Source organism: Panthera leo, chromosome B3 (assembly GCF_018350215.1).
Source record: "Panthera leo isolate Ple1 chromosome B3, P.leo_Ple1_pat1.1, whole genome shotgun sequence".
NCBI classification, from domain to species: Eukaryota; Metazoa; Chordata; class Mammalia; order Carnivora; family Felidae; genus Panthera; species Panthera leo.
In genome coordinates, this window is record NC_056684.1 from 54,789,417 (window position 1) to 54,806,265 (window position 16,849).

The following is a 16,849-nucleotide window of genomic DNA, read 5'->3' on the forward strand; positions in this document are numbered from 1 at the left end:
GAGTAACTGCATGCTATTTTGGGCAAGGCCTCTGAACAACAAAGTCTTTTCTCTCAACCTGAAAAGACAGGGTGAGAGAAAGAACAAATAGATCAGGAAATCTAGATGTTTGGTAACTTTACCATCAGTCGCTGAACAGCTCAGACATGTCATTTCTTTTCAGTAAGCAGTGGTGAGGAGTTCTAAGATTCAAGTCAGTCACTTGCTTTCTTCTTTAGGGGAATGGATCTACCTACAAGACAGATGACTTAGAAACACAGAGTAATTTTCTTGGATTACTATGTTAGCATTTCGTCATCCTTATGCCTCCTTTTTCAGTCTCTCATTCCCTTTCTTACTTATCTTGGTTATAGAAACTTCTGTGAGAAGCCACTCTGTTGTCAACATACCCCCTACTTGCACAACCCTGTGGTGTTAAATCTTTTCAACTCACCTCAGCCCCTGGACTTTAATTTCTGCACAGAGGTGCTGACATAATTTTCAAGCCCACAAATAATTATTAATTACATGCTAATATGAAAGGGGCTGAACTAATCATTGTGGAGGAAAACAGTTCCTGGCTAGCCTGGGCTCATCATTTAATGGCAGAGAGAAATAGGATGTGCCTAGAGAAGGAGGGGGTCCTGGACAACAGTGTGTGGAACATAGCAGGGGCTCAGTCGAGATTTGTGGATGAAAAAATCCTGTAATGAGAACTTGGGGCTATGTGTTTGGGTGGTATGTGAGTGTGTGTGGAAGGCTGGGGTTGCAGAGAAGTGAAGGAATAGAAGTAGGGGAGCCGTGGCCGAAGAGATAGGTCAGAAACAGAGTGTAGAGGGCTTTGAGTGCTGGCCAGAAGGCCACTGGGAGCCATTAAAAGATTTTGAGCTTTATAGCCATTATTCTGGCTTCTGCCTTTTTGCTGAAATTGCAAAGTGATAAGTTTTCTGGCATTTGTATCTGTGAAAATGATACTGGAGGACAGAAAACAGTCTGGAATTGTACAGTCCAATTTTGAGGATATCTCATTAGTCCTGGGCAGGAGTGGTAATGTTTGCATTGCACTGGGGGAGGAAGCGACAGTTTGGACAAATATGGGAACTAATGGAACTTGGCAACAATTTAGATATAAAGGTTGGTGAAGAAATAGAAATCAGATGTTCCTGAGGACTTAATGAGATATATACAATGCAAACATCTCCATATGTGGCTCCTAGTAGTATATAATAAATGGTAGCTATTATTATTATCATCATCATCATCATCATCATCATTATCCTTGTGATTTGGAGTGGTGTTGCCATTGAAGAAACAGGGATTATTACAAATTGGAAAAAGACAATCCACTAGGGAAATAGGGGAAAAACATTTACCATTTATTGCATGCCCACCATGTGGCAGGCATTGTCTCAATTCATCCTCGCAACAACTCTCGGAGGTCGATATTAATTTATTCCTTTGGTTACCAAAGCAAACACTGGCATTGAGAAAGTGAGATCATTTTCCTAAGTTCAGCCAGCTATTAAGCAAGTGAATCAATTCAGGGTCCTGAGCACAGCTTTAAAAAAGAACATTACAAGGCACCAAGAAACATTTAAAAATTTTCAAAAGCTTACTAGCTACTTCGTTAGGAATCAACTTATAAATAGATCTCATATTTCATCTTCAAATTTTAAATATTGAAAAAAAGGTAAGATGGGGCTTAGAGTAGTAGTTTTTCTTAACAATGCTGGTAGGAGTATAGATCCAAACATTTTGGAGAGCAAGATGACAATTTGTACCCAAAGTCTTAAAGAGGGAAGTACTTTTGAACCAGCAATTTAACTTCTAAGGAAATAATTAGGACATGCACAAAGACTAAGCAATAAAGATTGTTGTCGTATGTTATTTATATAACAGAAAAAATTAATTTAATATTCATAAATGCAAATTATTTAAATGAATCCATAGGATGTACTACTATGCAACAATTTACAGCTAGTGTTAGAGTGAATAATGACATGGGGAAAATGTTGACAATGTTATTTTGTGCAAAAAGGAGATTGTGAAATAATGGGTATAGCATGACCCCAGGTAACATTTTGTAGGGAGATATACTTAGAAGAAAGATTGGAAAGATTAAAAAGAAAGAGATGCCAAAATATTAATAGTATTTAATTAATCTTTAGATAGTGAGATTTACATAATTTTTTTTCTTGGTAGCTTTTTATTTTCTATAACTCCTGTAATGAATATTTATTGTATTTGTAAAAAAGAAAAAAAAATGTTCTAAGTCCTAGAATAAATAAAGAAAATAGTGAAACCAGAAAGAAGATGTTACAGAATTATCTAATGAGTTTGGTTCATCTGGGGAAAATGTTCAGCAGGCAGGAGAAGCTCAGGGTCAGGGAGGCGGAAAGGTGGGAGTAGAGCTGAAGGGGATGGGAGTGTGGGGGTGGGAGAGACAGAGAGAGATAGAGAGGGAGACCAGACCTTCAGGTGCAGGTTTGGAAAAACTGCCTCATAGCCCTAAGAGTAAGCAAGATCACTGAGGGAGGAACCAGGAAAGAAGAGGGCTGAGGCTCTCGGGGAGTGGTAAGAGGAGACCATAAAGGGCCAGAGGAGTAGTCGGGAGGAGGAGAGGAAATCAGGAGATGAGTATCACCTGAGAAGGAGGAAGAGCAAATTTCTCCGGGAGAAGACACCTTGGAATAAGGCACCCCAGAAAGTCACATACTGAAAAGGAGTTAGGGGGTGTGAAGGCAGAAAATAACCTTCAGTGTGCCAATGAACAGGCCCTAGGTGCCCCTGGGAAGCAGGATGTCAGTGGATGGGTAAGGGACAGAGGGCGGGACCTCCAGGATGAGGAAGAGCATAGCTGTCAGGCAGAGGAGTCCAGGCTCCTTGCTAAGAATCCTGAATGTTCCCACTATCTCTCATCTACCCAATTCACTTTTAGCATTAGTAGATTCAAGTCGGGGCAGTTGCTCCTTTTTTTTCCATCTTAGCTGGGACCCTTTAGTGAAAGCCTCATTTTATAAAGGGCCTTTTCTGTAGAAAAGGTAAGTCACTCTAAGAATGTTTTGAGTTTACTTAGTGACTAATACAGCTTGCCCCGTAATACATATTCTCTTCACCTCTCATTCCAAATGTGTACTAGTCCAGGGAGGTTTAAATAGTTTCTCTGAATCTGGTATGTGAAGAGGCCCCAGTCTATCTGGGTGTATATAGGAAGGCCATGGTTTTCAGTCTCTGAAGAAAGTTAAAAAAAAATTTTTTTTAAAGACCACAAAAATAATTTAAATTAGCCTGTTTATTTACATTTATGGTTATGGTTATAAAATATATGGACTACTATCCTGGTGACATCAGTTTACTGTGGACTGACTGCTGGCTTACTTCTTTGGGCGGAGTTCTAAGCGGGGAGGACTCCTTGCTTCAGTGCCACAGCACCATCTGGTGGTTGACCTGAGAAGCTGCGCTTTTGAATTTCTAGTTTATTAAAAAATGGAAAAACAGAAACAAAACAAAAAAACCCTGGTCTATTAAAAATAAATATAAAACTAGTAAAGAAGGGCCTGTTATCCTCTAAGAAGAGTTCTCAGCCTCTTGTCCATGAACATCCAATTAGGAAACCAAATGAAAAAAGTTTGAAGAATATGTATCTAAGATTAAAAAAAAATCCTCCCTAATATAGTGCTTGATACCCAAAGGTAGAGTTATGGGTCTGTCTGGCTACGAGGTGGAGGGAAAAGAATTCATATCTGCATCTGATTCCATCTCAGACCTCCATGCAAAGTTATCATGTCAATGGAAAGTCACATTCTTTTTTGGCAGTTGGGGCTTTTTATATACTTGTCTTTCTACCTTCTCGTTAGCTAAAGGTTGGTAAATTCTTGGCCAACCTGGCTGCTTATCTAAGCTTCTGGAGATGGGTCTAATGCTGGGAAATGGGCACACCTGTGTTTGATTCAAAGCCCATCCCTATTCTGGCCCATGACCAACCTCAAAAAGAACCAAGACCATTTTCGCAGAGTGGTGTGTCTGAATACCAACAACAGCACTATCACAACATGTGTGTTCACTGGAGATAGTGAGGCTGTACAGAACGTCTGCACAGGGTCAACCTTTCTGTCCAATGTCATTCCTTTCATGGTGCCGGGCACCACTATTTGTCGTCTGATCTTCTCAGAAAAAGTAATATGGCAGCAATGAGGTCATCCAAAGCAAAGCAGAATGTGTTGGTAGCATCAGTCCAGGAACAGGACCAAATGCTCAAAGTATCAGAATGAGAAGAGTTGAGATAAGTAAGAACATTTTAGATGTGAGAAGTGGTACAGGTCGGCTGGTGGGTTTAGTTGTGTCCTTCCTTCCTGAGTACCCACATGCCACAAGAACGCACATGCCTGTTCCTCAGAAGGCTGAAGCTACTGTGACAGATGAAGGTTGGGATCTCCATAAAGCAATAAGGGACTTTAAAACCACCAGTGCCCTGGGGCACCTGGGTGGCTCAGTCAGTTGAACATCTGACTTCAGCTCAGGTCATGATCTCGCAGTCTGTGGGTTTGAGGCCCGCATCGGGCTCTGTGCTGACAGCTCAGAGCCTGGAGCCTGCTTCAGATTCTGGGTCTCCCTCTCTCTCCCTGACCCTCCCCCGCTTGTGCTCTGTCTCTGTCTCTCTCTCAAAAATAAATAAACATTAAAAAAAAAATCAGTGCCCTGTCTTGGCAGGTGAGGACATTGCTACAAAGTCACTTGTTCAAGGTCATGTAGATGGTGGCATAATTGAAATTTGAACTTGAACCTGAGTCTTTCCAGAGTTCTTTTAAGCGTTCTTGTTTTCTCATCCCTTTTAAGGGAGACACACTTTCATGTTTCTGTGTGTGTGTGTGTGTGTGTGTGTGTGTGTGTGAATTTCCTGTCTCTCTCATCTTCCTTGTCTTCATCTCTAGACATCTTCTTGAACCTAAGAAAAACATAAAATTGAAAAAATCATATTCTGCATTTTGACATGTTTTGGGATCTTGACTTTTCTTTTAATTGGACCAGAAATTTATAAGGTGAAAAACAAAAGAATTTAAGGGCGTAACCTTTTTTAGTCATAATGTAACACAACTTCTCTTGGGTCAGTTGGAGAGCACATTTCCAAGGGCACCTTGTAGATTTAAGTATATCTCCATGAGTAAACCAAGCAATGATTCACACCACTCAATGGCTGTAGGAACCTTTCCCACTATGGGGATTGCTGCAGGTGTCATTTTAATGCAATTGAAGAGAACTTCTCACACTAGAATTATTGATGCGATTCAGGAAAATCAGTATGTATTCATTCAACACAATTTTTAAAACACCTTCTATGTGTTGCTCATGTGTGAAGCTACTGCAGAGAAAAAGAAGGGTCAATTTAAAATAACAGTCTAAAGATAGATCAAACATTTTCCTTTGGCAGAAAGGGTAGACATTCTTTTTTTTCCCGTTTTTTAATGTTTTTTATTTATTTTTGAGGGAGAGAGAGGAACAAAGAGAGAGGGAGACACAGAATCTGAAGCAGGCTCCAGGCTCTGAGCTGTCCTCACAGAGCCCCATGTGAGGCCCGAACCCACAAACCGTGAGATCATGACCTGAGCCAAAGTTGGATGCTTAACCGACTGAGCCACTCAGGTGCCCCCATCTATAAGCATTCTTAATTGGATTTTCAAAACTAGAATTAGCTCCTAAGTCTATATCAGTTTACAAGTTGCTTCTTTAAAGGGATAACCTTATAAGAAATGGTAATGGCAATTCTTTTAGAGATCTACACCTTAGCATTGTTTGATTTAGTAATACCACTGCGCCCCCACTGCCCCCCCCACACACACACATGAACACACACACACACAAACACATGCTTTCTAAAAATTTCATTTGGGGCGCCTGGGTGGCTCAGTTGGTTAAGTGTCTGACTTTAGCTAAGGTCACGATTTCATGGTTCATGAGTTTGAGCCCCGTATCTGGCTCTTATTGCAGAGCCTGCTTCAGATCCTCTTTCTGTGTGTGTGTTTCTCTGTGCCCCTCCTTTGCTCTCTCTCTCTCAAAAATAAAGAAATAAATATTAAAAAAACCAACCCTATAAAAATTTCATTTAAATCCTTTAAATGAAAGTCAAGTCAATTCTGGAATGAGAATTATTTGAGATTCTTTAGATTCTTATTTTTTTAATTTACTTATTTTGAGAGGAGAGGGCAGGGAAGGGCAGAGAGAGAGGGAGAGAGAGAGAGGGAGAGAGAGAGAATCCTAAGCAGGCTCTGCGCTGCCAGTGCAGACTCACGAACTGGGAGATCATGACGTGAGCCAAAGTCGGTGGCTTAACCGATTGAGCTACTTAGGAGCCAGCCCCTTCCTGAGATAATTATAACATAAGGCTAAGAAAAGAAACACTGTTGTAGGTACTACTATTGTGTACTTTTATAGGCTCTGAAAATTCTATCAGATGTGAATGAATTGCCTTTTACTTCACATATATACAAAATCCTTTCCAAGAGAATGCAAAAGCATAAAACCATGCTTCCAAGTCAGCACAGTTAGCTCATTCCATAAAGACAGCTCTCTCTCCTCTCCTTTGGTGTCCCTTTTAGTAAGGTGTCCCAGTGTTGGCTCCACAGTTCCTGAGACCCAGGAGGCTTCCTGGGCTTCTATTCTAATTCCCCATGCAGTCGCTTAAGCTGTTCTCAGAGAGTAGCTAACAGTTTTTACAACATTCTTGTGTATATTTAACCATTATTACGCTTTTTCTCATCCCTCCATTCTTCAGGCTATACAAATCAATATGTATTTTAAAGATTTTACTTCTCACAAGATTTATTGCCTTTATCTTTAAGTCATCCTGATGAAACTTCCATTTCAATTAAATCTCCATATTGCAGCGCCCTAAGCAAGACCCCAGACTCTCATCGAAGCAAGAATGATACTCCATATGGTGGGAGGTGAATTTATAGTCTCTCCACATAAGCTCCTGATTTTATGTAGCAGCAGCAGCAGCAGCAGCAGCAGCAGCAGCAGATTTGCTCATTTGTGATATTCTGTCAGCTGCCCCCTCCATAATTTATCTCTTTAAATTACTTGTGAAAATCTTCCTCTTCCCAGTACCAGCTTCTCAGAGAAAGTATCTAATAAAAAATTGTAACATCTTCTGGTCATGCCATTGTCACAAAATCTTGTTTTTAATGCTTAATGGAGATAGTTCTTTAGTAGGGTTGTGAAGACAGGGGTTACCATACCATCACTGCTTTATAATAACAATGACATGGGGCTCCTGGGTGACTCAGTCGGCCGTGTCCAACTTTGGCTCAGGTCATGATCTCGCGGTTGATGAGTTCGAGCCCTGCCTCGGGCTCTGTGCTGACAGCTCAGAGCCTGGAGCCTGCTTTGGATTCTATGTCTCCCTCTCTCTTTGCCCCTTCCCCCACCTCAAAAATAAATGAATGTTAAAAAAATTTTAAAAATGGCAATAACAGGGCAAAGGGGTATTATAAAGCTCCTGTTTTTGCCAGCAGCTCATCCCCTACTTTGAGTGAGGAGAGAAGGTTTGGAAAGTTTTATTTTTGCAAAGACAACAGCACAACCACAAGCCTTCCTGTCAGATTGCTGCCCTCAGCATCTCTGGTATTGAATTCTAGAGCTAACATTGAAAGTGAGTCACGTTATTGGTTAGGATCAGTCTGGTTTTATAAAAATGGGGGCCCCCAAAAACCTGTCTTGAGACCAAAATCTGTCAGTGTTTGAGATATTTAAATGTAAACTATGAATGGTTTTTTTCTCTTTGATGCAAATGAAATATGAGGTATTCTTTTCTGCCATTTCAGAGCTGAAGAGAGCTTATAAACCTACTCCCTTTTATTCAAGTACCAGTTCATGTTCTGGAAATATTTTTATTATAACCTTTTCTTGTTGAAAATTTATTACAGTTTCTTTTTGTTCGTCCACTTGCAGCCTGCCACATATTGGAATGCCGCAGCGGAATGGCCCAAGATGTCATCAGCACCATAGGGCAGGCTTTTGAACTCCGGTTTAAACAGTATTTGAAAAATCCTTCTTTGAATACTTCTTGTGAAAGGTCAGCCAAGAGTTCTATAATTATTTGACTTGTTATATTTATTTTGCTGTATTTTCAAATTAATATGGCATTTTCAAACTGACTAATGAAATTAGTAAATTTTTTCTTACAAATAGGCAGTTTCAGTACAAACTAATAATGACATTTTCTATTTTTCTTTCTCTTGTATTTGTCCAGATATTTCCTCTTGCTTTGTATCAAAATTAAAGGAGACACTCCAAGAAGGGGTCTTCCCTGTTTCTCTGATATCATACAGAGTTATGAATTAAGTAGTATCATAAAATAACAGATACCAAATGTCTCAGAATTGTTTCAATCCCAGATCCCATGCATACCATTAGAAAAAATATATCAAGAGGTTTCTGGGTGGCTCAGTCAGTTAAGCGGCCTACTTTGGCTCAGGACCCGATCTTGCAGTTCATGAATTCAAGCCCCGCGTTGGGCTCTGTGCTGACAACTCAGAGCCTGGAGCGTGCTTCAGATTCTGTGTCTCTCTCTGCCCCTCCCCTGCTCATGCTTTGTCTCTCTCTCTCTCTCTCTCTCAAAAATAAATTTTAAAAAAATTAAAAAAAATTTTTTTTTAAATAAAATTAAAAAAAATCAGAAATGAAGAGGCAAACAGTAGGAATCAAATGTCTATAGCCGGAATCGCTGTTAGTTTGCTAGTTTGCAATGTAAATAGATGAGTTCCAGTTAAACTGTGGCAGGGCTGGCAGGTGATGTGACCCAAGGATCTGGTTGTTCTATCTGAGGCGCAGAAAGTCTACAAGGAAAGCTGAGCCCTTCAGGCCTGACAGCCTCCAGCAGTGTAGAGTACAGTGAGCAGAATTCATACCCAAGAGACAAAAGTCTTGGGTACTTTTAAATGCACCCCCCCCCCCCCAGGTTAGTTACTTTGTGTATTAACAAACGTTGGGTTTGGAGATCTCCCTTTTTAAGGTGGTCTGGGGTAGCAAAGGAGAGGGGGTTACTAGGAAGCCTTGAGGTTGAATTTTTCCCAGGATAACACTTACATCCTAGTGCTATCACTTTGTTGACAGGTAACGAACCCGACAAAACTGTGTGGCTTGTCAGTAGAATCAGTTCAATCCCAAAGGACTTGATTTATTCTTTTTCATAAGAAAGCTACTAATTCCAATTTGGAAGAAAAGTTGTTTGTTTTGTTTTTGTTTTTGTTTTTGTTTTGCCCTGTTTCGGTTTTTAAAACAATGCATGTTTACATAAATCTACCCACTTGCACATATGGTTCTAATATTTCTTTATGAATCCCATATACTTCTCCAGATTTGTGCAGACGAGATGGCTGGCCATAACTCTCTTATTTTTTTCATCTTAGTTTCACAAACTGGGCCAGGCCCCCTGCCCAATATCTAATTTTTTTTTGAGCAAAACATTTCCAAAATGGTACAATCCAAACATGCTGAAGATACTCAGGAAAACTTTAATTTTGTATCCTGCTGACATAGATGACTTACATTCAAGGAGTGTGTGTGTGTGTGTGTGTGTATGTGTGTGTGTGTGTGTGTGTGTTTCTCTTAATCACTGGGAGGAGACACAAAAGCATCACCCTTGGCACTTTCCATTGGCTTGCCCCACTTTAATTGTCTGTGGAAAGCTAAACAACCATCTGGTTGCTTCCATCCAGATATTTGACATCACTTAAGCACAGCTATAATTTTAAAACATGAATGCAGCATTTTTCAGGATGATTTGCATGGTTCTGATCCCTCTGCCTCCCCTACAGCATTTGAATTCCCACCCAGTCTCTTGGGGATTCTTTTTTCCCTTACAGTGAGGAGGTGCCTCTTGATGGTCCTGCTGTGGAGAGAGAAGATCATGAGTATTACAATGAAATCCCAGGGAAGCAGCCACCTGCAGGTGGTGTTTCAGATGTGCGCATCAAAGTCCAAGCCACAGAACAGATGGCTTACTGCCCCATACGGTGTGAAAAATTGTGCTATCTGGTAAGTAATGCTTTATGGTTACCGGAACTTAGCAATGTGATTCTGTCCTTGTCACTAGAGAGTTTAATTTGAGTTTCCAAATGCTAGTTTAGAGAAAGTGCCTTCCTCAGTACTGAGCCAGAGAATGAATCACTGTCGGAGCCTGCACTGGACCATTTTTACTCCAAATCCACCCCCTTCCTCGCTGCCTAAGTGGATGACTTCACATCTCCTTTCACTGGGAAGATGAGGGCAGTCCAACATGTTACATTCAACTTCACCTTTCCTCGTCTCCACGTCTTCCCGTATTCTCCTTGCTTCTCGTCCTTAGCGACTGCCTTCACAGCCATCCTTCCCCTGAGCTCCTGATCCCATCCCCACCTTCCAACTCTCTGCCCTTGTTCTGTCTGTCTATCAACCCCTGTCTCAATCTTTATTTTCTCTTCGTCTACCAGTATCTTCTGTCTGCAAATGAATTTGGATTCCTCCAACCAACTTACAATGTCTCACCTCCTTTTACCCACAAACTTCTAGAAACCATCATCTCCATCCCAGTTTTTACATCAACACTATACTTCTAAGGTCTGAATTCTGCTTGACAACTTGATAGAAATTACTTTTACAATGGTCACCAATGGTTTTTTGGTCACCGATGGTTTCATTGCTAAATCAATTTTCTTCTTCAATGTTCTGAGTCTGTCTACAGAATTTGATACCCATTGGCTGCCTCTCCCTTAATTTTAGAACTTCTGTTAGCTTCTAAAGCAGTTCTATTGTGTCATTCTCAACCCCCATCTCTAGTTACTTCTTTTTTCTCATTTTCATGTCTTCCAACATTTTATTATGAATGTTTTCAAACACACAGAAAAGTTGAAAGAATTATACAGTGACCACTCATATACACAACCTAGATTCTACAATTATCATTCTACTAAATTTGCCCTGTCATCTTATAGAGCTGTTTCAAAGTAAGTTACATCTTTTCTTTTTATATTTTATTTTCTTCTACCCCCTCCCCTTCAAACCCCAGCCCCCCACCCTTTACCACCCTTGCTCTGCCCTTGGCCTTGCCGTTGGTTTCTCCTCTGGCATGCCACCTGTATACACAGTCTTCCAGCTTCTCTGTCTTCAGCCATTACTTATCTCTCCAGCTGTAATGCCATAAGCATTACATTACTTGTTTATGTAAGATTGAATTCAGCATTTTCTCCTTGACTCCAAACCAGATTCCTCTAGTGACTTACTCATGTTTAATTAATGACACTGCTGCTGTTTCATTAATCTGCAGTCTTTTGTTTATCTCACACTTTGGACTCCATGTCAGCTTAGTCTTCAAGACTGAAGATTCTACCATGAAATCTTTTGATGGAATTTACCCAACCTCTTACATTCCTCTTGTACCTTTCTAAGTTCTGGCCTTCATGTGCCCAGATGATTCTGAAAGCCCCTTCCTTGTTTCCAGTTTCATTCTCTCAAACCCTTCTGCATGGTACTGCTGGATTAATCTTTCTAAAGGATAGATGTTGCCCTTCTCAAAGGCATCAGTGATCCCATTCCATGATTGAATTGTGTATATCTATATATATCTATATCTATCTATATATGTATATTAATGCAATATATATATATATCTATCTATATATATATAGATAGATAGATATATATATATATATTAATTGATGGATGACATTTTTAAGGATGGAAAGTGAGCCCGGCACAAACCTCATTAGAGTAGGGCTCCAATATGCCAATGCACTGTTAGATAGAGGCTTGCTAAATACTGAGAGTTTATACAAGTGTCCTGGAAATCACACTTTCACAGTTTCTGGCTGAGACTTGGATTGAGTCCTGGAATAGGACCTCCCTAACAAAAGCAGTGATGCTCAGGATGCGGGCCTTATATCAGCAGCCTTTACAACCACCCCTGCCTCAGACCCACCTCTGCAGCCCCTGCACAGTGCGCTATCTTAGGAGTCTATGTTCCCCATGCAAAATCTCACCTTCCTTTTGTTACCTGTCAGACACTAACTATGTCAGAAAGTGGAGCTGTCTGCTGTATTCTTCCAGGACTGTTATTAGTGTTTTGTTTGTTTTTTTGGCAAGTTTATGAACGTATACCATGTTTGTAAATGTCTCACAATTTGTTGTTCGTGCAGCCTGGAAACTCCAAGTGCAGCAGTGTGTACGAGAACTGTTTAGAACAAAGCAGGGCAATAGGTAGGTACAATTGTCCTTCCCCATCTGCCACTCTTGTTGTTCCTTGTAAGTCATATGGTTGTGTGTGGCCTTCGCTCTGAAATACTTCATGGGAAAGTCAGGTGTATAATGCTTCAGCTGCATCCCACGTTCTGAGAGGCCCAGAATGCCGCATGTGTGTCGCTTGGGAGACTCATGGTTTCCCCTCACTCTTGTGTGCTTGAACACACTGTCATTCTACCTCTTGAGGTCTTTGATTGCTTTAACATCATTAAAAGTCTCGCTGAAAAGGTGTTTTCTCTGCTTAAAACTCAAGACAGCTCCACTTCAAAGAAGATCAGACATTAAGCTAATGTGAAAATTGATGCTTGTCAAGTCCATTAGGATTAAGGTAAAACCTTTTTTGTCTGCTTGGCATCGAAAACAAAAAGAAATCTGAAAGGTGAGAGTCCCAGTTAGGGGCCAACTACCCCACGTTTCCCAGGGCATTCAGTGTCTTATTACTGGATGCGATAATTGATGTGGGGCACAACTTTTCCACAATGCAAATGTAGAACATCAACTCTCAGACTGGAAGTATGTTTTCATAAAATTTTGCTGCTAGTTAGTCATTTAATACTTATAAATTGCTGAAAGTACTTATTTCTTTGGGAACAAAGTTTTGCAGCATTAGAGGAGTGGATAACTGGATGATATAAATAATACTGTGGGGATAAAGTTGGATAACCACACTTAGGGACTCAAATTAGCAGGAACTTGCCACCTACAAGGTAGTCACCTCCAAGGATACTTGCATACTTCTTATGGAATTATGCCAATGTAATCTATTCATTTTATTATTTCTTATACACAGGGGATACATGAGGATTTATTGTTTTAGGTACAGCTGTGATTAGGTACTACCTTCCTCTACCATGCAAAAATAGTAGGAGTAGTGAACTAAGACAGTATTGTTAATTATTTAAAAAATATGGTTCCTTTTAAAAAAATTTTTTTTAATATATGAAATTTATTGTTAAATTGGTTTCCATACAACACCCAGTGCTCATCCCAAAAGATGCCCTCTTCAATGCCCATCACCTACCCTTCCCTCCCTCCCACCTCCCCCCATCAACCCTCAGTTTGTTCTCAGTTTTTAAGAGTCTCTTATGCTTTGGCTCTCTCCCACTCTAACCTCATTTTTTTTCCTTCGCCTCCCCCATGGGTTTCTGTTAAGTTTCTCAGGATCCACATAAGAGTGAAACCATATGGTTATCTGTCTTTCTCTGTATGGCTTATTTCACTTGGCATCACACTCTCCAGTTCCATCCACGTTGCTACAAAGGGCCATATTTCATTCTTTCTCATTGCCACGTAGTAGTCCATTGTGTAAAAAATATGGTTCTTTTTGATAGACATTAAAATTCCTTGCCATTCTTTAAAGTTACTTAGAATTTTAACCTAACTTTTAGTAATGTGACTACAACAAATTAATGGTAAGTAAAAATGTGTTTTTACAACTGTGCTCCCTAAGATCTGTATTCCTCCCACCTTCCCTCCTTTTTCTTATTTGGAAATCCCTAACCTACGGGTTTAAAAGTCAGGAACCTACCACATGTGCCCTGTAATATTATAATCATTTTGTACTTGTGCTGAGGCTCACTTGGAAATATCTCCACATGCTCTTTGATCTCATTCTATATTCTTCATTTATTCAACACATCACTCTGTGACTACAAGGACCTCTTTAGAGTCTGGCGCTGTGCTAGGTGGCAGGGATGGAATCATGACTGGTACTCATATCATCTGTAGTTTAACAAGGAAGACACACCTAAATCAAATGCTTACAAATGGATGGATGTTCCAAAGCCCAAGATGTTATGGGAACAAATACCAGGGAAACCTAACTTAATCTGAGGGGCCCTATGGGTGTCTAGGTTGCACAGTAGGTTAAGCATCCGACTTGCAGCTCAGGTCATGATCTTGCGGTTTGTGGGTTCAAGCCATGTGTTGGGCTCTGTGATGACAGCTCAGACCCTGGAGCCTGCTTTGGATTCTATGTCTCCCTCTCTCTCTGCACCTCCCCTCCTCACCCTCTGTCTCTCTCTCCCAAGAATAAACGTAATTTTTTTTTTAATCTGAGGGGCTCTAGGGCGTCTCCCTAAACTTACCTCTACAACAAAACAACCAAACCAGGACCTGAGAGATGAATGGGAATTATCCAGGCACAGAGAAGGAAATGGGAAAGGAGGGGAGAGAGAGGGAGAGAGAGAAAAAACAGTATGAGTGGGAACCAGCATTCCTGGTTTTTCTGGAATGTGCCAGGACCACTTCCCAGATCATTGCACAGAGAGAGTACGGGGGCGAGATAGATGAGTCTTGGACATAGGATAGAATCCTGAGGAACATTTATAAAGGAATTAATAGATATAGAGGTATTGTTTCAATCTTATTTAAGACATTTCTTTTTGTAAGTGTAACCTTGTCATAGAATCCAGTTTATTGTTTCTGTTTACCTTGGTTTTATTTCTCCTTTAAACCAACAAACGATGTAACCCCTTATTCTTTCATGGTTTCTATATGCCCTAAGCCAATATAAGCAAATCCAAACTTATGAACAGACTTTTTTCATAAACCTTTATTTGGAGTCTGGAATATATTTTTCTAGAATTAATTCCAGAATTAATTTTAGCCATGATGGCTATCTCCTAGATAAGTACACCACGTTCTACTGTTCTGGTTTGTCTGTACTGAAGCTTAAATGTATATTTTGTGATGACAAACACACCAATAGAAAATTCTATAGCAAGTGCCTGTTCTTCAGTTGCACTCTGACTGTGGGATAGCCTGGAACCAGTACAGAGCTGCCTTCCTTGTGGTGGCCCTAAGGTAACAGCTCATAGCTGGGAACCTTTAAAGATCTTGGGCTGGTGAGAGATGGTGTTTGTGGTTTCGAAAAAGTCCTCCAACTGCATACTTTCTTCCCCTGAAAATCATGGAGCTATAACCTTATTTCCTTAGGAAAGCAAGTTCCAGGGCGCTTGGGAGACTCAGTTGGTTAAGTGGCTGACTTTGGCTCAGGTCACGATCTCGCAATTTGTGAGTTTGAGCCCAGCGTCAGGCTCTGTGCTGACAGCTCAGACCCTGGAGCCTGCTTCGGATTCTGTGTCTCCCTCTCTCTTGGCCCCTCCCCTGCTCACACGCTATGTCTCTCTCTCTCTCTCTCTCTCTCTCTCTCTCAAAAACAAACAAGCATTAAAAACTTAAAACAAACAAACAAAAAAAAGGAAAGCAGGTTCTAAGTTCCATCAGGGACCCAGAATGCTAGGAAGGATTGAAGGACTTGACCCTTGCTCCACAGGCCACAACAATTAAGGCTCCTCCTATTGTGGTAGGAAGGACTTTAGTACTACACTGTCCGTTCATCCACAGATACCCAGAAATCAGATGTTCCTATCTTGAGGCCTGCCTGTGACTACTTGGGCATATGTTGAAAAACTGATCTGAGGGACGCCTGGGTGGCTCAGTAAGTTGAGCATCTGACCCTCGACTTCAGCTAAGGTCATAATCCCAGGGTCAAGGAATTGAGCCCTGTGTCGGGTTCTGTGCTGAGTGTGGAGCCTGCTTGGGGATCCCCCCCCCCTCTCGCCCCCCTCCCCCCCCCGATCACACTCTCTCTCTAAAAATAATAAAAATAAAAACTGATCTGAAATTCTTGACCAGTGAGCAATTTAATAGCAGTTGCCAGAATAGCAAATGCATAATTTTTATGGCTTTTCCTAGAGTTTTAGACATAATCATTTGAGAAACACCTATGCAAATATTTTCAGTAAGGTTTGGCTTTTTCCTCCCAGGACATTTATTTGTTCAAATACTGATTTAAAACTTGAATTCCAGTATATTATAAATACTGCAATAGGCTTCTGGTTGTTCAAGGAGTTAATTATATTTATCACCAGACTTATAAAAGATACCATTCCTTAATATTAAATTCCTTATGGAGAAAATTAATTAGTAAAACAGAATAATGTTTCCCAGACCTCCAAGTTCAAATGGAAATATTGATATTTTTAATCAAAAAGACATTAAATTACCACAAACCCTAAGGGCCTGTACTTAAAAAACTTTGGTACTTACAGTGTATACCCTGTGTATAGTATGTATTTTTTTTTTGCCACAAATCTTCTCTTAGGCAGCTTGGATAGGTTCTCAGAGTAATACTTGGCAAAAAGAAAGTTTGGAATGCATAATGGTTGTCATGTGTGGTTAAGCTCTCATCAACCACACACTTTAGCCAAGAAAGATTTTAAACTTGGGTATAGACTGAAATATAATATAATATAATATAATATAATATAATATAATATATATATAATTTCTTTTAATTTAAGGCAACATTGCTGAGTTAAATGAAATAGTGCATTTGAAAAAAAAAAGAGGAATGGTTGTTTTCAAGAGAGACTGGATTTAGACATTGATGCTTTTGTGTAATCCTATGGGATGGTAAACCTGATGTGGTCGGCTCATGCCATACTCTTTGAGGGGCAGACGAGTCAGTGCCTTGTGCTAAAGGTTGACTCAGAACGTGGGTCAAATATGCTGAGAAAGGAAGACCAAGTGGACATTCATTATCTGTTTGTTCAGCTGACAAACATGAGCACCTATTTCATACCAGTCGTTG

The 16,849-nt window shown here is 40.3% G+C and overlaps 1 protein-coding gene across 4 annotated transcripts in view; it reads left to right on the top strand.

Moving 5' to 3' along the window:
* Positions 1–16,849, top strand: part of SHC4 (SHC adaptor protein 4) — a 130,556-nt gene that overhangs the window by 90,266 nt on the left and 23,441 nt on the right. For all 4 annotated transcript variants that reach the window (XR_006203586.1, XM_042942097.1, XM_042942098.1 and 1 more), the window contains exons 7-9: positions 7,927–8,050; positions 9,843–10,014; positions 12,150–12,210. Coding sequence is in view for 3 of the 4 variants with exons in the window: in XM_042942097.1 (XP_042798031.1) it covers positions 7,927–8,050; positions 9,843–10,014; positions 12,150–12,210 (357 nt within the window). In the remaining variant the exon portion in view is untranslated. The remainder of the gene's footprint in view (positions 1–7,926; positions 8,051–9,842; positions 10,015–12,149; positions 12,211–16,849) is intronic.